General features: G+C 40.1%; 1 protein-coding gene across 3 annotated transcripts; it reads right to left on the bottom strand.

Moving 5' to 3' along the window:
- Positions 1-910: 910 nt before the first annotated feature.
- On the bottom strand, positions 911-25,421 carry rnf111 (ring finger protein 111). Of its 3 annotated transcripts, none has more exons than XM_054614693.1 (16): positions 25,339-25,421; positions 24,950-25,016; positions 21,182-22,141; positions 17,666-17,798; positions 11,206-11,360; positions 9,663-9,857; positions 9,043-9,431; positions 8,054-8,360; positions 7,137-7,500; positions 6,907-7,032; positions 6,627-6,744; positions 5,368-5,445; positions 4,628-4,723; positions 4,268-4,354; positions 3,716-3,819; positions 911-2,567 (listed from the first exon to the last, which is right to left on the bottom strand). In XM_054614693.1, exons 3-16 carry the CDS (start codon positions 22,056-22,058, stop codon positions 2,450-2,452), a joined length of 3,147 nt encoding a protein of 1,048 aa, XP_054470668.1. In that variant the 5' UTR covers positions 22,059-22,141; positions 24,950-25,016; positions 25,339-25,421; the 3' UTR covers positions 911-2,449. The 3 variants fall into 3 exon arrangements, with proteins under 3 accessions (XP_054470668.1, XP_054470677.1, XP_054470686.1); XM_054614711.1 differs by having other exon boundaries at positions 912-2,567; positions 8,054-8,306; XM_054614702.1 differs by lacking the exon at positions 24,950-25,016 and having other exon boundaries at positions 25,339-25,411.
- Positions 25,422-25,825: the final 404 nt, after the last annotated feature.

Here is a 25,825-nt window from a genome sequence, read left to right as displayed (position 1 = left end):
AAGGTCTTATATAGACAGGTGTGTGCCTTTCCTAATCAAGTCCAATCAGTTTAATTAAACACAGCTGGACTCCAATGAAGGAGTAGAACCATCTCAAGGAGGATCAGAAGAAATGGACAGCATGTGAGTTAAATATGAGTGTCACAGCAAAGGGTCTGAATACTTATGACCATGTGATATTTCAGTTTTTCTTTTTTAATAAATTTGCAAAAATTTCTACATTTCTGTTTTTTTCTGTCAAGATGGGTTGCTGAGTGTACATTAATGCGAAAAAAATGAACTTTTTCGATTTTAGCAAATGGCTGCAATGAAACAAAGAGTGAAAAATTTAAAGGGGTCTGAATACTTTCCGTACCCACTGTATATATATATATATATATATATATATATATATATATATTTATATATATATATATATTTATATATATATATATATATTTATATATTATATATATATATATATATATATACACACACACACACCAACTTTCATATTAACTTAAATACTATACATGTTTATACTTAATACTTAGTAGTTATTTGTTTTTAATTGGCAGTTTGTTGTAGCGAAAAATTGCACTACAAGAGGACTTTACCATCCTGTACATCTGGATTGTATTTGTGCCAAAAGGCATTTACATATTAAATCTTGCTGCCAAATTGATCAGCATTCATAACTAATTAAAAAACGTACAAATAAATTAAAATTGGAACTAAAAATGTAATTATCTTAAAAATAATATTCAGAAAAGAGAATATATCCCACAAAATGAAGTGTTTTTCTATGTAAACAAATTTATTTTTTCAACCCTGGGTAGCTCTTAAAACTCCTGTTGTATCTTATCATTTACATCACCTATTTAAACAAGCTCAAGATGTTTAAGGATTTATAACTTTAAACTCTTTCAATCAATTCTGATTCATAATCTTTTAAGACGAAGTGTTCTCATGACATTTCATAAAATAGCAGTTTCATCAAGAACTCAACATTCACTCAAACATGATTTTCAAAGAGGAGACCAAGGAAAAGACTCAATTAAGAGTTATCCAAGTTTATTAATATTATTTTTTTAAACTAATATAAATCCCACAGAATATGATCCTGGTGCCTTTAAGTCAATGAATGCATGGATACCTGCTTTAAGTAATGCATTTCAACACTCCATTCAAAATAACTTTTTTTTTTTTCCTTTTTAATATTCATCAGAGTGGAAATACATGGCCTCAGTCATATTCACTACTATTCTCCTACCTTTTTCTCTCTTGTGCAAGTCTATGCGAGTGAGTTAATCAACAGTATTAGTGTTTTTCTTTCAGCAGCAGCCGAAAAAGGACGCTGCTGCTCAACTACAGAGAGACAAAAGGGAGGGTGGATAAAATGGTTTGAAGTGTGAGAACAAACAGTAAATATTTATCCCAAATTGAGCTGTGTATTTCCCTCTGAACACACGCACACACACACAGAGGAACTCAAAGTCAACGCCACTGCCGGTATCAAATTGACCAAATGATCCCAGGTTGCAGGCTCATGTGAAATGTCTTACACACATGTAGACCTGAGATCATCTTACAGAAACCTAGTTAACCTTCACAGCCCCGTCTGCAGGGAGGAGCCCCCGACAAAATAAAGAAAAGATTCACAGCCGGTTCCCAACAATCGCTCAGTTTAGAAAGAACAGTCAAGAGAGGGGTGTGACATTCTTTTTCTTGTTCTCTAAAATACAGATGATGGCGATAACGGTGTTTTTTTTGTCAAATGTAGGTGCTGAAGGGAGGTGTAATCGTAGCAAAGCATGTGCATATTCTGGGAAGTGAGGTGAACATTGGAGTTTATTTCCACTCTAGAAATACTGGGTGTGCACTAATACAGCAGCTGATCTGTTAACATATTTCCCTAGTTAGGAATGTCTTGATTTTACTTAAAAAACATCTTTCACTAACAATCCACATCTTCTAAACATAAACTAATCAATACAATGATTGGTAAAATGAATCCTGCAATGTTGGATTTTTTACTGGAGGGTGACATTCTAGTAAAGCAAGGCATTAGGTTTACAAAAATGCATCTTTACTAGAGCAGCTATCCTCACCTGCGAGTTGTTAGGCTGTGTTAAGCCAACGTTATATGTGCAAAGAAATGCATTGCAAGGAAACATGCAGAGAAAACAAAACAAAAAAATGACACTTGAGGAAACAATCAAAAGCTACATAAAAGCTTTATAAATACAATAAAATCTTAAACCCTTAATGGAGAATTCTAGCTGTTGTAGTAATATGTGATAGCTGGCACTCTAGGCTCAATGCTTTTTTGTCAGGTGTTTTTTTTATTTTCTCGTAGTAGAGCTGCGCAGGTCATTCATGCCATCTTTGGTTGACTGCAGTACTGAAGAGAAAATTAATATGATCTCTAAATAAATTTTCAACAAAAGGGGCGGTTAGAAAAACAGCATCAACTCTCAGCAGACAGCTGCGCCTCAATGTCCACTCTGCAGATGGGGCACTTCTTATTGGTGAGGAGCCACTGATCCACACACAGCTGATGGAAGAGGTGCATACATGGTAGGCGTCTGGAGGGGAAACAGAGGCAAAACCAACAATGACTTGATCCTTCTGACAAGTACGGTCTGTGCAGCCACAGCTTATTTATCTGTCCCATAGAGCTCCATAGTTACAAACATCAGTGAGTCCCATCATTAGAGTGGCTGTCAGGTTTCTTCATTATCATGACGATGATGGGCGTTGTGGTTTATTATGATCAATCTCAAATATACTGTCCTGCTGCTGTAAATACTCATAGAGCACCACATCAATGGCTGAAAACAGTCCCCAATAAATACACTATTTGCTCATTTGAGCAACATTTGCTACGAACTTATACCAATAAACAACATCAATATATTATTTGTTTCCTTATTAGGGACAATTAGGCTTGGGGCTTAATGCAAACCAAAATTACAGAGAAACAGATTTGGCTTTTGGTCATTTCATGGGAATTGTAGTCAATATAAATATAAAATATCGCCAACCTTATCCTTTTAAAAATGTCTCCAGAGATCCTCAAATAGGTTCTTCATATAAACTTACATAAACATGTTTACTCTTCAGAGACTGCTGCCCTCTGATCTTTCTTCTTTGCACTTTTAATAAGTAAAACTTTTATACTTCAAACTGGGGATATGAAGAACATCTAATTCTATCAGAAATGTTTAAAACCTTTTTTTTTTTTGGTAGAATGAACCAACCAACAATTCTAAAATAAATAAAATCCCCTAGAAATTTGTGTTTTGCCTGAATGACCATTTAAGAATAAAAGTCATATGATGTGTTATAGTTCGGAAATGTATACTCAATCATTGAAATGCCATAAGTGATGACTGAATAATTAATTTAAATAAAAAAAGAAGACCAAAACATGACAGACATCACTTCCTTGTTTACCAACAGAGGGCAGAAAATTACCTTTAACAAAAAGGTAAAAAAAAACCTGAATGTGTGCCAAGAGGCAGTTCCAGGAGGCCGGTAATATTAAGGCACTCTGGGGTTTTTTGTTGATTACTATACCTTTGGGTTTAGAAGAAAAAAATATCTCCAGAGACGGTGGCAAAATGGAGCAAATACACCTGCCATCCCACATGTCACGCCCCTGGAAGCGTAATTGAACACACTAAAAACTGAGCAAAGATCAGCACCAACACCCAGGAGGGGATCTATTTACCTGACGTCCTCCCCCTCCTCCAGTATTGACAGACAGATGGTGCATTTTTCTTCCGTGTCTTCATCTGCCACCTCTTCTTCGTCTTGCTTAATATGCAGCTTTCTCTGTTTGTGAGAAACAGTTGGAAACATGAACTTTTGATATGAAGCATCAATCGGTAAAGCTTGCTCAGCAGACACATCACATATAATCATAATATAATTATCCTATTAATCCACTCTCTTTTTAACACATTACACTGCTCAACTTAAACACTGTGGTGACATCACTGGTACATATTACGTTTTAATTTAAATATATTGACTATAAAGAGATAACTGTTTAGAATAAACATTTCAACAAAAAACAAATTCCTTTGGGGACAGAGAGAATGGTCATTTTGTCATGAAAACAAACACTTTCTATCTGTCGTCTCTGTGCTAAACAAATACAAATTATCCAAATCAAAGTTATTCTAGAGCCGAATTCCCTGGCCCCCAAGACTACTACTAACATCTACTGTACATGTGAGCAGAGACATGTTTCCAAATTGATTTGTTCATTATTTCTCACCGATTCTGGGGTTGCGTGCATATTTTTCCCAATAGATGCCCAAGCTTCAGGGGTTAACTCTTGGTCAATGTCTCTCTCCAACACCTTCTGTATTGGGTGGCAGGGTGTTAGATTGCTTGTTTAGATACATTTGGAAACTTCTATGGAAACTTTTCCTCAACAATGTCTTCACAGCTGCAATCTAAAAACACACTACAGTATTTTGCTTAAACATCAGACGTTTGCAATGAGCACAAAAGACCACTGCAAACTCTGTCCCAGAATAAACTGTAACAGACAAGCACAACTATATACAGTATCTGCAAAATCCAATACACAATATATATATACATAGCTACAAACACTCCCATTAGTCCTCACCTTCTTGTACTTGTGTGGGTACGTGCACCTCTCTATGGTTCCCTGAGAGGCTCCTCGGTTCACAGTCCCCAATCTTTCCTCTAAATGCAGAAGGTCCTGAATGGATGCAATACAAACAAACGGCTATGAGGATGATGGACAGATTCACATTTTGGCTCTGTTGGATACAGTTCCTCTTACATTGCACGAAACGGCAGCACACGTGGGCAGAATGGTTTCTGCATTGGTGCTTTTTTCTGACTAAAGGTTGGCTTTTCATACAATAATCCCCTCAGATTCAGTGGTTGAACCCTGTGACTCTGTGAGTTTATAAAATGTTTAGAGTTCAGTGCCTTGCTCAGGGAAACATTCAACATGTGGATCGATGGCGTATCTGCTCTGCTAATTGAGTCTGAAGACATTAACTTTACCCAGTGATGAAGACTGTGACAAGTGGGGAAGTGCTTTGTATTCACTTCCACTATATCATTATATCCTGCTTTCCCTGTGACAGCTGTTTATTCTGAATACAAATAATCAAATGTGTACTCTTATTACTGTTAGAATGTGTTCTCTTTGTAACAGTATGAAAATATTGATCAGTCATGCGGTGATAAGTGAAGCAATTATGAAGGTAATATTGATGACAATGATGGAAGTGATGAATGAAATGCATATACAATTTAATTTTGATTGCCTGAGTTGTGTTGGGACTGATTAAAACACATTTAAAAGAATAGATAAATGAAAGCAGTCCTCACCTCATAGGTCCTTCCAAAGCCAGTCATTCTAGATGAGATGTACCGAATGTGCGGGTAAGTCACATCAGATATGCCAGTCTGTTATGAGGGACAAGAGAAAAACATGCAAAGCAGAGAATGCCATTAAACCTGCTATTAAAAAAGTCCACTTCACCACATTGATATATCATCATATTTTAAGTTGCTCTGGGGACCTTGTTAGTAAAGAGTTTCTTATTTAAACATCCAGCAGTTACAGAGCAACATCAGCATTCATTTGGAGACGTGTTTCTGAGTACCTGATGAATTTACTGTTCAATTTATCACTCTTTAGATGCTAAATGCTCCACTATGATCACCGGCTCGTCACCTATCGGGTCTGTCTGCTGTTTGGTGCTGAGCAGTTAATGTACATTGACCCCATGAGAATGTGAGAGTGAACCAAACCAATAAAGCTGAGGTTGGACAGCTAAACAATGAGCTGAAACTCACTATCAAGCTCTATAAAGCCGAGGCGCACTGCAGATTTGAATACTAACTCTTTTTAGGTTCATCGTTACGAATGTCCGCTTTTGCAATGCCATGTGATACATTGTTACAATAGAAATATAGATCATAGCCGCTTTAAGTTAAACTAGCCTGTGTCAGCTGTTATGTGCAGTGGTAATGGCAGTTCTAAAATTTAATTGGAGTATTAACAAGAGGGGCCTATGAAAGTGTTCACATTGCAAATATGCAATGATGAAGGTCATAGATGTTTACAAATTAAAACTAATGAACTCTGCCGAGACAGTTCATCAAAATTCACTTGCATATATGCTTTTGGTATCTCTACGCCCTAATTTTGAGCATGCATGCTGTGATGAACTGCGGACATGCTCAAAGCATTTTGAAAAAGAGCAACCTGACTTATGTAGACTTGCATCGATGCTACTGAGGAGAACTGATTGTGGAAGACAACTAGAGTTCGTATGTCTGAGGGTGACCAAGTAAAAAAGCAATAACATCAGGAAACCGATGTCTCCTGATGTTATATTACAAACCTACATTTTCACAGGATCTGTCTCGAGGCTTGTGGATTTGTTGAGTGTGCACTTGAAATGCCTGATGAGCTTCTATTAATTGCTACTGCATAATTCATGTGGTTCACCAAACCATCCTTGAAATAACTGATGTTATAAATAAGGGGCCAACACCATTAATCTAAGCCAGACTTTATATAAAAGTGATTCTTTCTCATTTATGCTAATGTATGCATTTGTGCTGAGGGTTTGTCTCACCATGAAGGGGATGGGGAAGTGGTGCAGTCTGGGGGGAGGGTGGTAGTGGGGAAGGTGGGAGTGCAGGTGCCCTGAAGGGTACGGTGCAACAGTCACTCCAGCCTCGATGCCAAGCTCCCTGTTGACAAACACATTAGTCATTATTACATCAAAACTTTCTCTGGTTGATCTAAACATAAAATCAAGGAACCACAGAGTCACATTCAAAATGTGTAATATTTGATTAGCTTGCATTAAACTGAAACCATCCATCTGCCAAACTTTGTTGCATGATACTGACCATGCTGTTCTCTGCTCGGGCTGGCGAGGGTGGGAAGACATAGTTTGTGGCACATGGATGTGGTGTCCGTGGCCGTAGTTGGGGTGCATTCTGTGGGGGTGTGGAGGTGGACGCTCATGTGCTCGTCTGCAGGGACAGCAAAGTACAGGTTCACACATGGAGTTTTATCTTTCACAATAATATGAATACTCAGGACGAGGAAAAACCAGCTGGGTGATGGCGCTACTCACGTTGGGTGCTGCATCATCCTTCGCCTCTGGACCTCCATCCTCTGCAGTATCTCGTGTTGATGCAGTCTCTGCACCGAGGCCCCCAGCGCCGGCATATGGTGCGGCAGGGTCTGGTGGTCCGTAGGCAGGTGCTGAGCCAGTGGGGCACCCGAACTAGAGAGGTGGTGGGAAGACAGAGGTGGGGGAGGGGCAGGGGGCACGGCGTGGCCTGAAGGGTGGGATTGCAGAGGCGGATGAAAGGTGACAGTGTGGGGAATAACGTATTCCCCTTGTGGAGGGGGCTGAGGTGTAAGTTGGGGGTTCCCATGGGAATGAGGACAGGCGGAGGAGGGCTGATGATGCAGTGAGCGTGCTAAAGAGCCATCTGGGTTTAAGGAAAGAGAAAAGAAAAAAAAAAAACATCTTTAAACATGGAAGGATAAGATATTATATATTTTTGTTATTGTAAACAAATCCCATGGAAAGACCAAATCCATCTACGGGCAACAATGTGTGAGTCTCTCTGTAAATACTTCCCGACTTTTCAAGCCTGTCTGTGGCATTCAGCCTCAAGTCCATTATTCAGGCACACAAAATAAAAAACTGGTCACAAACGTATACTTTCATTTTATATAAATGCATTTGTGAGTATTCACAGCAGCAGGAAGGTGCATATAGCATTGACTCAAAATAAAAAAAAAATGGACAATATTCATTGTGGTCAAGAAACATGTCAGCTAGTCCAAACAATGTGGCTCATTGATGTGTTTTTAACAATTTTTGGATCTCCAGCTCCCTGTTTTTGTCTTTGGTTGAGCGTGATGTTTTCTTCTTGGACAACAATGGTGCTCTACAGCACAGAGAATTTTACATATATACATATCAGCGCTCCATCATAAGCAGAGGAGGTCACATTGAGCTTACGGCAATATACTCACAGGAGGGGTGCATGTAATGTCTGCAGGGCTGCGGTTGTGTTTGTGGCTGGGGCTGAGCCACCATGGAGGAGCTGAACGAGTCCACCACAGCTGGCTGGCTGGTTCCAGGGGTGGTCTGGGAAACGAAAGCAGGAGGCCGTGAGGTGGAGCCTGGGCAGCACGGGTCAAAGGCCGAAGTGCTGCCATGGAAACTAGGCCCGTTGTTTCCACCGCTCCGAACACTGCTGTTGCTCAGATCCACTGGCAGTGTTTGCTGTGCAAGAAAGGTGTAGGAGATGTTTTTAGCAAGAAGAGGGACGAACTTCTCCTGTGGAATACAAAATGAGTCACGCACAAGTCACACAATTCAAGTCATATACTGTAGAAGTCTTTTCTGTGTTGCCTTTTATTCTCTATGTGAAAAGAAATGTATAGGAGGGACCTTTATGGGTGCTGTTGCCCTCAGCCTCTAGCTAAATTCTCTTTTAAGTGACGGACCATGACCTTAACTAACTGACAGGGAGGAGGGGAGGATGAAGCATAGTGAAGCTTTGACAAAGTTAGCGAAGTTTTAAATCGTGGCAAGACCATTTTAAATACTGCAATACCTTAAACATGACCTTCTCACCTCAATCAAACAGTGTTCATACTTTTAGTGAGACACAAGAAATGTGTTTAATTATTACTCGTCATACATTCATTTTGTGTTATGCTTTGTACACTACTTCTTGATCTTCTTTTTAATATTTGTTTCGAAAGCAAAATAAAGTCATAACAACCCAGAGTGCGGAGACAACAAGGCTGACCTGCAGACAGATTTTTAAGCTAATGTTTTTTGGGGCGTGAGAGAGTTGATATGGTTTACACCTTTTAAACCTTTATCATGACATTCAGCAACACCCTGAGGGATATTCTAAGGAAGTCCTTGTTCAAGCTCGCAGTTACACAATGTTAGCTGTTTAGAGTCTTCTAGCTACAGTATGTTGTTACTGAATGCAGCAATGGCATACCTGGTCATGGTAGTGGGCTGTGTTGCTGCTACTACTACTGTTGCTGCTGCTGCTGACTCCTGCACAGGATGCGGGCAGAGCACTGGGTCGCTCCACGGGGCAGCTCGGCTCTTGAAAGGGCAGGGTGCCCGCGGGCTGTGGAGCTGGGTGATGGACGTGGTGGATGAAGTGGTGAGCGTTGCCGTGGCTGTGACCGTGGCCGTGCTGAGAGCCACTGGTCTGCTGAGAGGAGGACACCTGCAAGCAGCTTGAGTGGGAGTGGCTCAGGGACAGGTGACCAGGGGAGGGCCCTCCACACGGGGAGTGCTGCTGGCAGCAGGATGGGAGTCTGGGCATGGCCGTGCCTGGGTTCTCTCCTGCTGGACCTGACAAACCTTGTCTGCTGTCATCTGAGGAGAGTAAGATATGTGATTAAAAAAAGTACTTGATGCAACAGCAGATTAGAAGAAAAATAAAGGTGACCTACACAATATAGACCATTTCACACTTTGATGTATAAACATTTGAGTGATATCAACAGCTGAAAGGAAGTGTTTTTGGAATCCAGCTGCCACAGAGCAAAAGAGCTGAAATGAAATGGTCTCCAGCAGCTAGTTTCAACATACCATGTCCTGTCTTACCCTCTGCGGCTGTGCGAGCAGAGCCGCTTGGCCTCTGTGTGTGCATACTTTCAGGTATTGAGCCTGGGCAGCTAGTGGAAGGGCCTGGGGCATCATGGAGCTCAGAGGTAGAGGCATGATGGGAAGATGATGAAGAGGATGACCTGATTGTTTGAGGGTGAATGCTGCCAGAGGTTGTTGGCACAACTGAGAGATCTGTGGAGAAAAAAAAAGGCAGGTGATGATTTAGAAAAGGAGGATTAATGTGCATTGTGCTACAGGTATCACTTCACCTGAGTCAATGCATTTAAAAGGAAGAGACATAAGAGAGCACACAACTCCTTGACAAAACAGTTAGCCATAATTTTTCACTGCAAGGAGAAGGATCTGTATCTGATTTTGTGTGTTGTGTATCCCAAAACCTCCTGCTATTAATGTAATTTATTTATTTAACCTAAGTTTTCAAATAAATTTACAATAATATATAACAAAGCCAAATTAGTTCAACATGACACCATGTAGATGTACAAATTGTTATTTGTCGATTAAAATTCATGATTTTCATGATTCATGTGACAACATTAAACCAACTTGACACTTCTGTCTGGAATAAATAGCCCTAGTGTGGAGTGTAGCATGTGTATACTTGTCTGCAGAGAAGAGCAGGAGAACAGCAGGCCTCATTAGCATTCCAGTGTGTGAGCTACCTCTGCTTTTCATATTCACAAATTAATTTTCCCTCTTTCCCCTAAGAATGCAAATACTCCTTATACTCACTGCTCTACCATTTACTATCTGTTATGGGCGTGGGTTGATAAAAAGAGTCACACAAATGGCTTCAGTTAAAAAACAACCCCCTTTTACAGAAATGAAAGTAAAATTAGAGTTTATATTGAAAGCATAACAACAAATTGTCATGATCAAAAACACACATTTTGCTAACTGTTATTGTTAGCACTTTTTAGTTATTTCATGATTTTTCCATCTCTGGCACATATTTAGATAGAGATCAATAGATACATTATTTATCCCCGGGGGAAATGCTCATTTCACAGCAGTAGCACGCGAATGAAACCACACAGGAAATAGTGTAAAGAATTAAAAAACAAAAACACAACCACTATCATAAGAGTAAAAACTAATAAAGTATGCCCATTATACATGTGCATGTGTCCAATGTGCAAATTGCTGTAAGCTCTGCAAAATCGATGTTATCATGAGTTATATACAATGTACAGATGTATTGCACTTGTATTTGTGAGTTCAGTCCACTGTTTCAAAACTGCGACAGAGTGGTGATGAATTCAAAAAGAAAACCTGAAACACCTGAAGAACCTTTGTGGCATTAAAGTTGTTAAGATTATTTTCTTTACCTCATCACCAATGTCATGAATTCACAGCTAATATCACAGATCACTTGAGAAGTAACAAAAGAATAGAGTCCAAGGCCTTCACATATTTGCAGAAGACACAGAGAAATATAAAGGCTATGCGTAGTTATCCTTTCAACTGACACAGTTAAAAAGTATGTGGATGAAGGATTTTTCACTATGTTCATTCTTACCATCTTCATCGACAGTGAGATCCACCACCTCCCCAGCATTCTGACGCAGTGGTTGGATGACGGTGGAGAGTCGGTGACGTCCACGTGGCTCCTGGAGACGACTCTGGGAGCAACTATTAGCCCAAATCCTGCCAAGACCCGCCACTGAGCGTGACCTGTGGACATTCAAACATAAAAAAAAAAAATATTACAACCAACTGCAGGACAGGAACCAGGAATATTCTAGCAGCTTAGTCAAGTATTTCCCAGCAAGCTCGTTTCCAGGACAGCGGTACTTTGACAAAACCCTGCTGTGGCAAAGGTAGGCAAAGAAGCAACAGTGGACAATTTTGACAAAAGCATTTGGATCTGGTCTTAATACCTAGTGAGTACATTATTCTTACTGCAGTCTCTGGAAACTGTTTTGACATTTGATTGTGTCAGTCGACTAGGTCATTTGCCTTTTGTGAAGGAGTCAAAATAGTCACTAAAGAAACTGAGTATTCACCTTCTCTTCATGGCATACATCTTGACACAGCAGGAAACGCATTGATGTAACCACTTACATTATCAACGTCCCTAATCTTATTAAATATGTTGGTCTAATTCCAGGATCCTAGCCTTGGCACACATACATTGAATTACTTACATCCATGTTATAAATGTCCACAGTAATGAACGGTTATTGAGATTGCTTGATTTTTTGCAGAGCTGGCACTCTGACTGCAAAGTGTCAATATCATACCTGATGCAGTTAATATCATTTGGGGAGCTAACATGGTTATCAATCCATATCGGATTCCATATACAGCCCTTGTCCTTTGTATACAAATTTTATTTGTAGCATGACAGGACAAAAACAATTTTAAGGTCGCCCCCATTTTTTTTTATATCAGTACATTTTGACAATTAAAAACAGGACATGACTGTTTGGATTAGCTCTGTCAGAAACTACACATAGCTTGTTCTCTTTGGACTGCTGTCATGAAGCTCCACCTCTACAACCACCCCACTACTTCCATCTAAATATCACCATTATTTCCTTGTTCCTATATCTCTCTGTAATACTCTGTACCTTGCTTGCTCTGCCTTTGGCCTTTCCTTTTTTTGTCCTTTTAATTTTCTCTCTCTCAAAGGCTCCTATCACTCAATTCCTTGCTCTCTGAGAGTAAAGTGAGAGCCCAGGGAATAGCCGCATTTCCCCCCACAGTGCCGTAAAGCCAGGTGATCAGAGGGAGGAGGGATGAGCCAGAGGGACAAGGGACTGTTTGCGAGTGCCGTAAAGCCGGATACCATGGAGCTCTGTGGCTTGGGGAGTTCACTGTTGTTCCCTGAGAGCGTTTTTAAAAAAAATGCAGAGCAGAGGGAAAAGGCTGTATACTGAGTAACAGAAGCACTGCCTTGTTAACCACAGTCTTCATCCTAGCTACGGAGCTTTTGGTATGTAAATCTAAACAATAGACTAGCACAGTGACTCTTAATTAAACCATAGAAACATAACAAATGATCAAGTGATTTAATAAATTGTTATTGCCTGTGTTTTCATGGGTCTCCTATGGACCAAAAACAGGTGAATTTTAAACTTTTAACTGGCTCTTGGTGTCAATATATACGTAGTGTTATATGTCTCCATTTGTCTGAGCCTTTGTGTTTCTCTGGCCTTCCCCCAATGGATACAGGCTACATATCACAGTAAACAGGAAAAAGTAGGTACAAGGACCAAATGGATGGGAACTATGCACTCCATAAAGTAAAAAAATAAAAAAATAACAATCGATTTGAATGATGACAATTTATTGTTTCAAGACTTCAATTTTTGGCCCTGCCTTTATGAAGCTATTAGCAAAACTGACAAATGTTTTTTTTTTTTTACGATTTTCTATTTCAAAAGCACCTCTATAACTTCAATACTGGAATTATAGAACAAACTTGTTTGGTGTTCTTGCTGGTGAACAAAATGCGAGTATGTGAGTTCAAAGACTTGAATTTGACACTGTATAAAAAGTGTGAATCATGCATAAATAGTATGTAATGTTATGGATTGGTTAAATTATTGATCTCATCCGCTTTATGCTGAAAGAGTTGCTTTAATCACATTTCTCTGATGTGTTTTACTCAGGAAATGCCTTTCTCACTGCTGTTTGTGATAAGGGGGATTCCCATCAGCTTACACTGTCTGCTTCCAATTCAATTTCCTGAGAGACATGCTGCACAATGCAAGTGGAATAGAGTAGGAGGAAGCTTATTAACTTTCATATTTCACAAATCGCTAAAGCAAACTTGTCCCCATACGCATGCAAACATACACCCACAAAACACACAGCGATGAGGGTGGTATGCAGAGAGCGGCACATGGTGGTTGTGTTGGTGTTTAATTGGCCAGGCTCCTCAGCTCTGGGTTGATCCCAGGGAGCAGGACGAGCCACTAGGGGGGAGTTCCTAATTAAGTAGACCTGGGATTATTTTGTAAATATCTGTTTGCCACCACGATCTCCTGAGGGTAGGGGGTTGAAGCCAGGAGGAAAACAATACATTTTAAACATGAACACTATGGGAATGGGTGGTTTGGCAAAGCAGAGGTTGTGCCAAACCATGGTGAGCCACATGCCCTGGGGATCAGAGGAGGGCTGAGCGCTGCAGTAATACAGAATAAACTACTGGTTTGGGAGTTAAAAGGAATGAGATCATACAAGGCAGGAATAACACTGTGTACTAGTGGTAAACGTTTGGGAATTAAACTTAGCAGTGATTAACTTACAAAGTTTGTCTTCATAATTAAGGATACAAAAGCGTTACTTTTTTTTTTTAAACTCTCAGCACACAGTAGAGAACTGGATGATATAATGAGTACTGATGTTTATCACTTATCTAAAATTAAGAAAATGTATCATTGTAATTTAAGAGCTGCCTTGCAAGTCCTTTACATTAAGCTTGAGCCCATCCTTATCAACACAAGAAAAATATACATATAAAAAAACAAAAAATAAAAGCTAAAAACACAGCTACTTTTAGTAATAATTTAAAAACTGTCTCACAAATGTACTTTTACTAAGCAGCACATTGGAATAGACAATAAATTACTCAACTGTTTGTAATGCAAGAGAAACATTTTGAAAATATACATTCTAAATAATGTATGTTTAAATAAGACAGAGGCTATACATATCAAGATAGAAATAAAATGTGTTGAATTTTGACAAGAAAACATAAAGCTGTGCATTGAACATCCTTTTAATCCCCAGCTTGAGGGGAATTAGTTAGTGTTTTAGGTTGACGGGATAAGTTTGTGGATCAGTCATTCAATGCAAGTAACTTTAATACCAGTTTGTTTGTAGACATCTAATATACAGGCTCAACATCACTTTTTTTTAATAGATGGATCTACTCTGGAATCCTGATGGCAGTATGTGTTGTAGTCTGTAGAAAGTCTAATGGCATTCAAGAAGTTTCCTGTCCTGAGCTGATATGCAGGATAAGGGCAGGGGCTGATCAAGGTTTTTTTTTTTAATCCATATCAGCTACATAATCCTTGTTTATTGTAACGCGCTGTGCTCTGGGTAAAACCACTGCCAAACACGCCCCACAGTGCACTGTTAAAACACTTGATTGTTCTCATAATGCACCGCTTTGCAAGTGAGCGAACTGTGGAGCGACACAAACAAATAACTAACATCTAGCAGTTCAAATGAAACATATCCATACTGACAGCATGTCACTGAGCAACGTGAGAGGAGCAGGTTTGGGTTAAAATGCTTAGTTTTGCCCTAATTTCAGTATAATTCTTCCCCATGTCCGTAACGTGCTGCTGTGGGTTAAAAACTGTATTTGAATAACATTCTGTACTATCTGGGGAGGAAGAGAGGAGACTGTCAGAATCCTGTCCACAACAAGTTACAGACAGACTCTCCTCTGTCCACAAACATAACAGATAATAACCACTAGACACTATTCAAAACAGCAAAGGAAATGAGAGAATATTCTTTGTCAATGTAGGACCGCTTGAGGCTACCGGCGCAACTGTGCAACTGTTTTATATACGACAACGACAGTCAGTTACTAATGGAGTCTAATACAACAGTCCTGCAACAACTCCTACCTCCATTAAAGTTAAAATGTTCAGTTTTTGTTGAAACTGTGCTCAACATTATGATTGGAGGATGTAGTTTATGGTGTTGTTGAACTGTATTGTATGAGCATAAAGTTGAACTTCTCTGAAAAACTTTCAACAAAAACTGAATGTTATAATTCTCACGAAGTTCAGTGAATATCATATTATCACATTGGACCTGGTATTTCCACATAGACTACATTAAATAGGTTGCATCAGGGGAAACCAATCCATCAAACAATCACAAACAACAACAAAATGAATTTAGTTATCCGCAAAATACTATAAAATAAAAAAAGCCAGAGATTGTGAATGTGTGCACAGGTATTGTTCCTATATTGAAATAAACTGCTCACAAACACACATTCACAAATCGGACCACTGGTGGTGTCAACAAAGCTTTCATTGCTCATTCTGTTGGCCTCTGGTTCCCCGCCCTCCTGCTCCCTGCTGCCCATCCCCCCTTCAGGGAAGCTCATCCCTGCATTCTCTGGGGAGCTAAGACATCTTTGACAGTCGGGAAAACAGGAAGATTAGTCAAGGCATAGCATTCCAAGCTTGACGCAATCACCTCTGGCCAGGGAATTATTTTCAAATATTACTGATACATTAGTTTAAAATAGGGAGGAAGGAAAGATACTGAGTTGGAAAAGATTAAAAAGGATTCAGAGAGAGGTTAACACAGAGGCAGAGGGTTGTGAAATGAGCTTCATAACCACCTACATGAGGAATTAGGGTAGTATTGAGACAGGAAGTCATATTATGAGAATTTGGAAATGAGATTGAGGTTGAGGAAAATGGCAGTGGGAGCTATCTAATGTATTGCTCTCACACTGTGAATATATAGCAGTTCTCTGAGAAACAGAGCACTATGTTATGAATCTTACATTGTCCACTTATTTAACCTCTGAATATTTCTTAAAGTTAACTATCCTATTTAGCCAAGTCCTTTAAAAAAGACCATACTAGCTAGGGCGGCCTGTATGATGATGTGGTAGCCATGATGTGGGTTTAGTCATACGGTTTGTTCTGGTATAGAATGTGTTTGAAGTTACTGACTGGTAGTGATTGATGACCATTGGCTCTGTACTGATCATGTGGTCAGAGATATCCCAGGGTGCAAGTAGCTTGTCAGACGTTTTCGTCTTCAACTTCTCATATCATAGAACTAATTATGCATGCATCACCATCATAACCGGTGAATAACATCATACAACTGTGTGTGTCTACTTATAATCGTAGTTGAGATTTTTTGTAAACCTTATTCCAGTTAAAGGTGCTTGAGCATTGGACACTATAAAATAATAAAATATCAAATGTGTTTCACTTCCTGCAGGACTTGTTTTTCACTTTCACTATTAGTGTTAATGAACAAGTAATAGACTAATAATGGCTACATGTTGTTTAAATATGAAAGTTGGGTAAGACTAAAGGACCCGTCAACCTGCTCAAAGTGACATTGTTTGCTTACTACCCCTAAAGCTGTTCTCCCATGACACAAGCTAATTATGAACCTATATTTACAGAAGCAGTTAGCTTTATTTGTGGCGTTTCTAGAAATATTTAAATACCATGGGCACTGAACGTGATGTGTTTACAATGCTATAAACAACAAGGCATGCAACTTACTCTCTCTGGGCAATGTAAGCTATGGAATTCATGAGCAAAGCACTGGAGGACACTGAAACCCAACCACCCTCAGCTCTCTCATCCTGAGAACCATAAGCTCCTTTCACACATGCACTGCAACCCTGAACTTATCTAGACATTAGCCAGTGGAGCTGTATGCGAGTACGCAAATGTCCAAATCAGCTGGACCACACATAAAACGGACTTTCTCCTGCAAGCTCCCTAGTTCAAAGTCAGTTTAATGTCTGATTGAGCTTATGTTTGAACAGAGCTGGTCATTGCCTGGAGAATTCATGGTCAACAAGTGGGAGTGTTGATGACGTTTCCATGCAATTGGTGAGAAACCTCCAAGGGTGAGGAATAGGGGTCGTTTAAATGACGAAGCCAACGAAAATGTATAACTGGAAAGATGACTCCAAAATCGTCAGACAAATTCAGTGAACGGCAAAAGACTTGGTTGTTTAGAACCAAATAAAAAAACACGGCTGCTGGTTTTTCATCATGTCCGGCCTCCTACATGCTATACTCAGTGGCCACCCCGCACCTGAACCAAACGGAGCATTTCGATTAGGTGAGAACGCATCTGGCACGGGCAATCTCCTGTGCTTGCTACATGTGTCAAAGGGTAATTCCGAACCTGATTCTCCAGATTCATAGCCCTTGCCATATAGAGCAGTTGAGCTGATATAAAATGAATAGAAGCACATTTGTTTTCAATGCCTGCTGAAAAAGTTAAGGACCTACCTGAAACCATCTCCGACTGTGACAATCTCCACTTCACTGTCTGTTGAGGTGACGTTGATCTCCTCGCTTGCAGGGACAACAGGAGCTGGAGCTGGAGTTGCCTCAATCACCACAACGTCCTCATCCAGGGCACCTGAGCACACCAGTTGAATTTAGTATAAGAGACATACAACATAAAATCTGACAAGGCAGAGAAAGCAGCCAACTACAATCTGGAATTTTTCACATTAAAGTTGTTAACAAATAAACAAACAAACAAACAACAAATAAAGACATTTAAGTCTGTGTATGCTGTAGTCTACTCTCATACATCATAGACATGTACTTAAAAAAATAATAATAATACAATTCTCTATTTTTTTTCAATGGCTTAGTCTAAAACCAATGTGGTATAAGTGGCCAGATAGCATTTATCCAGTTTCATCATGCTAACAGCAGTATCATCAGAATCAACAGTTTAACAGGAGAAATGTAGGTCATCGGTGCTCCACTCTATTTGCACTAGGATTGGCATTTTTTCTTCCCCGCTCAAAAATCTGTGCTATGATTGGTTCCCTGTGCACTAGATCTCACTTTATCTGCCTGTGCAAAAAGAAATACATGAGAGCCCCCTCAGGTGTGTTCACTCAGAGTAGATGGTTGAAATAAGAGATCAGAGTAGAGGTAGTTATCTTCTCAGAGACAATAATTACATTTGTTTTAACGTTTTAGTTTGAAATTATTACAATTTTCACAGTGCAAGCTCTCAGTGAAAACGTATATATCTAGACACAATAAAGGCTGCACATTCAAAGACTCTAAATCAAAATGTATATTCATATAACTTTTATTATATTGTTTGCCGATGAGTTTTTTAAACAATAACTTAAATGTTATGATTTACCAAGCGATATGCTATTATTACTATCTTTTCTTTCAAGCAATCTTCAAATTTAAAATGAGATAAATGTTATCTAGATTTTTATCCATCAAATTGACCACATGCACTTAATCTAGATCCCTGTCAATATTTTATGTCAAGAGTTCATGCATGTCTATTAATGCCACCGACATCGAACATAAGGAGCCAAGTTCATCAAAGGCACTGCTCAAGCAAGTTCAAGTCTCGGCAAACTAATCAAATGCATCATTCTCCTGAGCCTTTGCAATGGAGATTACCAAGACCATTTGTGGGCAACAGGGGCATTGCCTTCCCAAAAGAGATGTTGTAAAGTTTTATTTTTTTATAACTGAACACACAGCTTCATCTACGGGCTATCTACACTTTAGGGTTTAAGCCCAGGCATAAATCTATTATTGTAGTCCCAACCAGATCATACACAGCATATAGTAGCAGACAATATAGGTTTATTTGAGCTTATAGACTCACTTGCACTTTCTCAGTGCAAGTGAGAGTTGTTGACTCATCTGGGGTATGATTCAAGTTCCAACTCCTCCATGACTCTTAAAGCTTAAATGTAAATCTTTAACCAATGTTTCATGAGCGATAGTAGATGTCATCTAAATATACATTACGTGTGTGTGGTAAACAAAGTAACTCGATTCTATGCTGCAGAAGAGTATACTGTGTTTTCATGCACACCAGTAAGTGCCTTGCCATAATTCCCCCGTGTGATTTCTATTTCAATTGTCTCCCGAGAACTGCTGCTTAGCACCCTCTGCAAGACTAGCTGCCTGGCACTCTGGTGAAGCTTTCACAAGGTTACACAAACAACAACACCTTACTTACAACTTGCAGAGATGTATAAGCAATGTGTGCAGTGTTTGGTTAGGTTAAAAAGTACCTACTATTACTGGACCTAAGATGACTGTATAAAAAAACTCAACAATATCAAATGTCCTTGTAACAACTTTCTGAAATCCGACCAGCCACTTGATCAGTGTTTTGGTAGCAGGACATGAAATATGCTTGAGATTGAACATTCATACTTTGTTACTGCTATTGGTGATGCCAATAATGACCAGATGTGTGCAGTAGGATTAAACTGCTACATAAAACACCTGCTTCAACACTGAACATCTAGGAGACAGGTTTCATCACTTGCCTCCATGCTTTCCCCTGCTGTAAACAAATGCCTAGTTTTCCCTGCGAGACCTGCTGTCTCTATGCAAAAGGCTGTCACCAAACAGTGCCTGAGTTTTCTCCCACCTGCCTCCCACCATAGAGGCACAACAACTAACTTTCCATTCTCCCCTAGGGCCACAGCAGCAGATTTACTACTGAGGCTAAATGGCTACATGAGGAAAACAATGAATCAAGGTAAAGGTGGGGATTTTTCCAAGGATATACCAATTTATGTTTGTCTGTCTGTCTGTTCTGCACACTGGGCAGTGCTACTTTACTGAGAATGAGAGCAGAAAACTATGGTTTAGATTTAGGAGCTGTATAAACATGTTGCTCAAACAGGTAACGAGGGCTGCAGTTTCCATTACAGACTGCCAGGTGTGGGGCCATGAAAAGCAGAGGGGAGTAGTTATTCTTTTATCAGCTGTGCTTTAGCCATTACAAAGACAGACAGACTAAAGTCTTATGAATGTTGCTACAGACATCATGTTTATGGGAAACTAAAGTCAAAGGCTATGATATGATTTCTTACATTTTACATGTTTTTTTTTTTTTTTTTACACAGACTTGGGACATGCTACAGCAGCAATATGCTGCCATGAGAAAGGCGAGAGCTATTTGTGGGCATGTTTTCACAACAGGAAGCAAGGTGAGTCTTCTGTTTACTTCCCTTTCTCTGGTTGAGAGCCAGAATGAAATTACCTGGCGCAGAGTGAAAATCTGTACTCTTGATTACGCTTCAGTTAACACACATTAAGTGAGATTGCTTACCATTATCACCCTTATGCTATAGGAAAATAATTTCTTAATGTTCACTGAAGGGAACTGAAAGTCTATGGTTTAAAAGTTTGATAAATTAAGTGTCCGTATTTAAATTCACACACTAACAAGCATTTTTGTTATTAAAAAGTCCAGCTGAAATTTCAAGTTGCACAACACATGTCGACCTCTTCTCCGGCACAAGACATTTCTGTTTTTCTGTTCTGCTCTTCAGTGCATAATAATTAGCATTGCATCACCGTCTTAATAAAAATGTTAATTCATGCTGGATTGTGATTTTTTTTCTGTCATAATTTATACTGTTACAACTCTGTAACCATTCTGCCTGTTGTTATTAAACCCATGTAATCTAATGTAGACTGTTAAAAAAGTATCATATAATATAAAAGCCATCTAAATTTTCTTTTATTGACTAATTATCAATAAAATGTATATATGTATATACAAACACATAATTGCATAGTCTGGCCTAGTATAATCCGCATCATTGTGGTGATCACGCTGCGCTCACACATATTTATACACAGTATTATGCTACGTAGGCCTTAATTCTTTTAACCATATCATACAGCCTAAGTAACCATACCTCATGCCGTAAAACAACATATGTTGGATAGAATACAGTGATTAAATGCAACACAAAGTGATAAATGTACGAGAGTCATGGTTACCTGTGGCTACAGTAGCACTGTTGGGCTGGCTGCTGGTGCTGCTGACATCTACATACAGCTCATCTTCTGCTTCAGTAGAAGAGGGGGAGGAGGAATCACTACTCAGTTCCTCGCTAGAACTACTGGTGCTATGGAGTAGAGCATACTTCCTACGTGCAATCACTTCACGTTTCTTCCTCTGCAGCAGGAGTCGCTCCTTCTGCTTCTGAGTCCGCTGACCCCCTCCAGGAGCTGCTTTCACAAAGCGCTTCCTATGTAGGGGCCGCCGGCTGCTCAGACACGGCCTCTTCAGCAGCACCGGCTCAGCTTCAGACCGCACCCACTTATGAGAGCGATTCCCCCGAGTTCGACCCAGAACAGGGCGCAGGCCAACGCCAGCAGCTCCTCCTGTCGTCAGGGTAGGAGCCTTGTGTTGGCCCCCTGTTGCTCCAGCTTCCCCCTCCTCCTCTGAACTGAGAGTGTCCGAGTCCCCGAATCGCAAGCTAGAGGAAGGTGACGAAGCCCAGTCACTAAAAGAGGACTCGTGATTATGTTCGTCCTCACTGGGGTGCTGTAAAAGTTCTACCCTGGGACGCTGAGGGGCCAGTGAACTCTCACTGATGTGGCCCTCCTTCAGCGAGCAGTCTGATGGCCCTGCCTGTTGGCCTTTTCTTTTTCTGCGCCCAGGGAGGGTCCGTTCTGAGTCTCTGTGTGTTTCTGTGTCCCTCAGGGGCCGATGCCTGGACTCACACAGGGTTTCAAATTCGCTGCCCGCCTTTCCAATTACCTCCATGTTGTCAGGGAAGCTCTTGGCTGCGTCTATAGGCTCTGGGTTCACCAGTGGCTCCTTCAGATGCTCCTGTCTGCTGGGGGCCTCAGACTGCACCTCACTCTTCATGGTGGCAGGTCCGTCCTCAAAGGGCAAACAGCAAGTGCACTCGCATCAGTTCCTAAGCGTCTATCCGCTGCATCTCACAAAACCTGAAAAATAAGGAAGAAAGGAAAAGATAATGCGTGCACAAGCCACTGTGTTGCAAGATTGCAAAAGGACAAATTATTATGTTAGTGACAGACTTAACACCTTAGGAGCATAAGAGAGGCATGAATAGTAAGTAGATGATTACAGAAAAACAAGTTGTGTCCAGATTATATGATAATTGTATCATATAATTAAGCTGCTGCACTAAATTGTTCAACATCAGCACTTTAGAAAAACAACTTACAGCAGAGCATATCAAAATGATCAATCACAAAAAATTTGATTACCGATTATTTTCTAGCATTTCATTGATCAATCCACAGCACACAGACCTAAAAACAAACATTAATATGCCCATGACAATACTTCATGGTGTTCGATCCCGGGGCAAAACATTTGGATAACAGTCATTCGTTTGTTGGTACAAATGAAGACAGCGTGACCCAAGGTTGCTGATTAAAGATAGAAAATAAATACCCAGAGCTGAGTCAAAAGTAATGGCTGAGTCCATACTGATATGTTTGCCTTATTGTTCTTTTCACACAGCCCATCATTCAGAATACTGAAAATGGGAAAAGAAAATACCCACCATCTCACATTTAGGTCTTTACTCATGACTTTGGGACATTTCTGTCTATATTTGTGTGTGCGCGCCAACAAATAACTCCAATGAGAAATAGACTCTTAAAGCATGTGGAAGTGGAGGATTTTTCACAGCGGTGTAAGGTCTCCCAGGGCAACGCCAAATTCCAGCATTGCTAAAAATGTAGGCTACTTCATAAATACAACAAAAAGTTTGTGTCTCTGGTAAGACGCCATGTGTATTTTCAGATGGCACATGGCTGTCAATAAACCTGCAGGCTCCTATCAATGTGATGAATACATTTTGTATATTACGGACTGCTGCTTTTAAGAAAACTGTGGTAGTTTATGGGTATGTTCTCTTTGTCAGTTTCACATGATGACTTTCTTGCAATATATCACATACCCAATAACCCTGAATGGTAATATCATTGTTATCATGAGCAATATATTGTGATAAAGCCACATGTTTGCAATCAATTCCAGTGTTTTAATGTAGTGCAATTGGGAGGTTTTGTTTTTACCTGTAGTGTACATGGTTCCCAATTCAATATACTAAGGATCTTTAATAGTTCAGGCTTTATATAGCGTATACTAATCAATTAATGCTTTGATTTGCCACAATACCAATCCAGCAGATCAGATGTGAATGGCAAACACACAAACACAAAGTTTTGCAAATTAATCACAAAGGATGTTGCAAATCTACATTCATGTCCACTGATCAACTGTGTTTTAATAACGTAAGGGACAGTGTGAGAAAATTGCAGGCTTATGCACTATTTGCATGTGGTGATATACAAGCCAAGGGCACTTCTTGATATGATGTAATCAGAAAACAAATTCATAGAGCTACCATTTCAGCAACTGATTTAGGAACATATTGTACTGTCCCCATCTATGTGGCCATCTGTACAAGTGATGCAACACAACTAAATAAAATAAATGCAATGCTTTGCTAGTCTCATCCTCATTTTTGCTGAGACAACACTACTGAAGACATGAAAATGTGAATAGTCTGTCAACATTCCTATGTAATTGTATCTTCATCAAAATCAAGCCTGTTATAAACAAAGCCTGAAAACCATGCTAAAAATCTAAACATCCAACTACTGCATTAAGCCAATTAAATACATTGTATTCCATTGTAGGACAGTTGATAGCAAAGTCAAGACCCATATAGCCGTTTTAAGAGGACACAGCTACAAAGACTACAACAGTGTTCCCATCTCTGTCAAAGTCTCAGTAAAAAATGTACCACAACAACATTCCTGGTACTGTTTGCTGCAGGGTATTTTATATTGGACTACATTAGGTTGTACAGGTGTTCATTATGTTCCTGCATGGTTCAATGAAGTAGATATTCTGTTATATAGACTGAAACTAAAACAAACAATGCATTTTCATCATTCATCCAAAAATCATTTCATAATAATAATAATAATGTCTCTGGACCTGAAGCTGCAACGTCTGTGAAATAAAGCTGATGAGGTTGATGATTCTTAAAATAAGCAACAATGCTCTTTCTGCTTTTCATAAACAACTCACAGATAAGTGAGAGTCCTTCAGATGCCACAGAGGAAGCTGCGCAATGACATGCATGGATTCAGGGGCCTCAGAGGACAGCCCTGAAGGGAACAAATGAAACCCCTATGCACCAAGGCTGAATAACGCAAATGTCTAATAAAGAAGCCCATATAACAATAAATAAAAAGATACTGCTGATTCTATCAGGTGATCCAATCGCAGCTACTTGTAGCAGAAAAGGTATGGTGCACCAGAAATGGCAACAGTAAACCAATCCAAGATGAACGACTGAGACAGGACTGCTGAGCTGCTGCTAACGATACTCACTGTGCTTTCTGTCTGTGAAACGACCACCAGTCACTCTGACTAGGCAAGCAAAAAAACAGAGCTTCACAGATTGATTTAGCTGGACAGTATCGAGCCCTGAAACGGAGGCTAAGCATAGTTTCTACAACGCTTAACAATTACAATAAGCCCGGCTGCTGTCTGTCTGTCTGTCTGGGGCCACCAATGCTGCTGGAGTGACTGGGGCCAGACAGACTGGTGTTACTGGACAAGCACTCAAATATGAATATCCAGTGTTAGTAACTTGTGTTTAGATTATCACGATGACGAAAGGAGAAGAAAACAAAAGTGGACAGCTAGCCAGCTAGCCTGACACACAGTTGGTCCAGACAGAAGACAACAAAGACAGCACGTACCTGGGTCTAAGTCCTTTTTTTCCTCAAACTGTGTCACCGTCCTTTCTGTAACATGTGAGTTTAAATCCTGTGGGGAACAATGACAAGCGTTGAAAACGAGTTAATCCTCACTGCAGCCAGGCAGGCCTACATAGACATCGCGATCCGAGGACGGTAGTTGCTGGGATTGTGAAACTGACAACACAGAGCCGAGCTCAGCCGAGAAGCAAGCTCGAAGGCAATGGGCCCTGATGCTACGAGCTAAGCTAACCCAGAGGCTAGTCCCACTTCAGACTGAGAGTACCCGGGTAAACTCAGCCACTTCGACCCGCAGCGCAGCCCTGTGTGGTCCTAACAGGTAGCACGACCCCTCGACTGTGTTTCTATTTGACAAGATAGAAATGCCTCACTATTAGCCCTCGACGGAGTTGCCATTCCTGCCTTTCGATGCATCCACTCTTGTTTACCCAGCAGGTCGTCTGTTCGCTGGCTCCGGATCCGACAGTCGTTGCCTTGGCTGCCGCACCGGGGCGCCAGATTGCGGCCGGCCGTCAGCTGCTTTCCGACACTTTACGACAGCTTGGCTTAATCCCTTTTACTTTTTGAAGCGATACAAAAAAAAGGTTTATGTCGAGAGGACACGCTCTGCTCGAAACTCTGAGTTATTATACACATGCATGCTCATGTGCAGATGATAATATAAATGCATCATTGTTTTGCATGTTGAGCATTAATCCCAAATACTCTATTAGAAATACTGGCACGCCCACTAGTGGATATGTATGACTTGTGGAGACAGTGATAGAACCAAAATACAAGGATATCAAAAAGGATTGCACAAATAACATGTGTATCCAATGCACTAATAATTGAAAGGCAACAATATAAGAAAAGTGA

Source organism: Anoplopoma fimbria, chromosome 2 (assembly GCF_027596085.1).
Source record: "Anoplopoma fimbria isolate UVic2021 breed Golden Eagle Sablefish chromosome 2, Afim_UVic_2022, whole genome shotgun sequence".
Lineage (NCBI taxonomy): Eukaryota > Metazoa > Chordata > Actinopteri > Perciformes > Anoplopomatidae > Anoplopoma > Anoplopoma fimbria.
The sequence above is the reverse complement of the archived record's forward strand: the minus strand, read 5'-3'. Positions and strand labels throughout refer to the sequence as shown.

What these genes read in the sequence shown, in the direction of transcription:
- rnf111 (XM_054614693.1), bottom strand. Translation starts at nt 22,058, where the DNA reads ATGAAGAGTGAGGTGCAGTCTGAGGCCCCCAGCAGACAGGAGCATCTG. An exon ending in TGCTCGCACAGCCGCAGAGG is followed by an intron (nt 9,432 to 9,662) that starts GTAAGACAGGAC and finishes TACTCTCCTCAG; the next exon opens with ATGACAGCAGACAAGGTTTG. An exon ending in ACATTACATGCACCCCTCCT is followed by an intron (nt 7,501 to 8,053) that starts GTGAGTATATTG and finishes CCTTAAACCCAG; the next exon opens with ATGGCTCTTTAGCACGCTCA.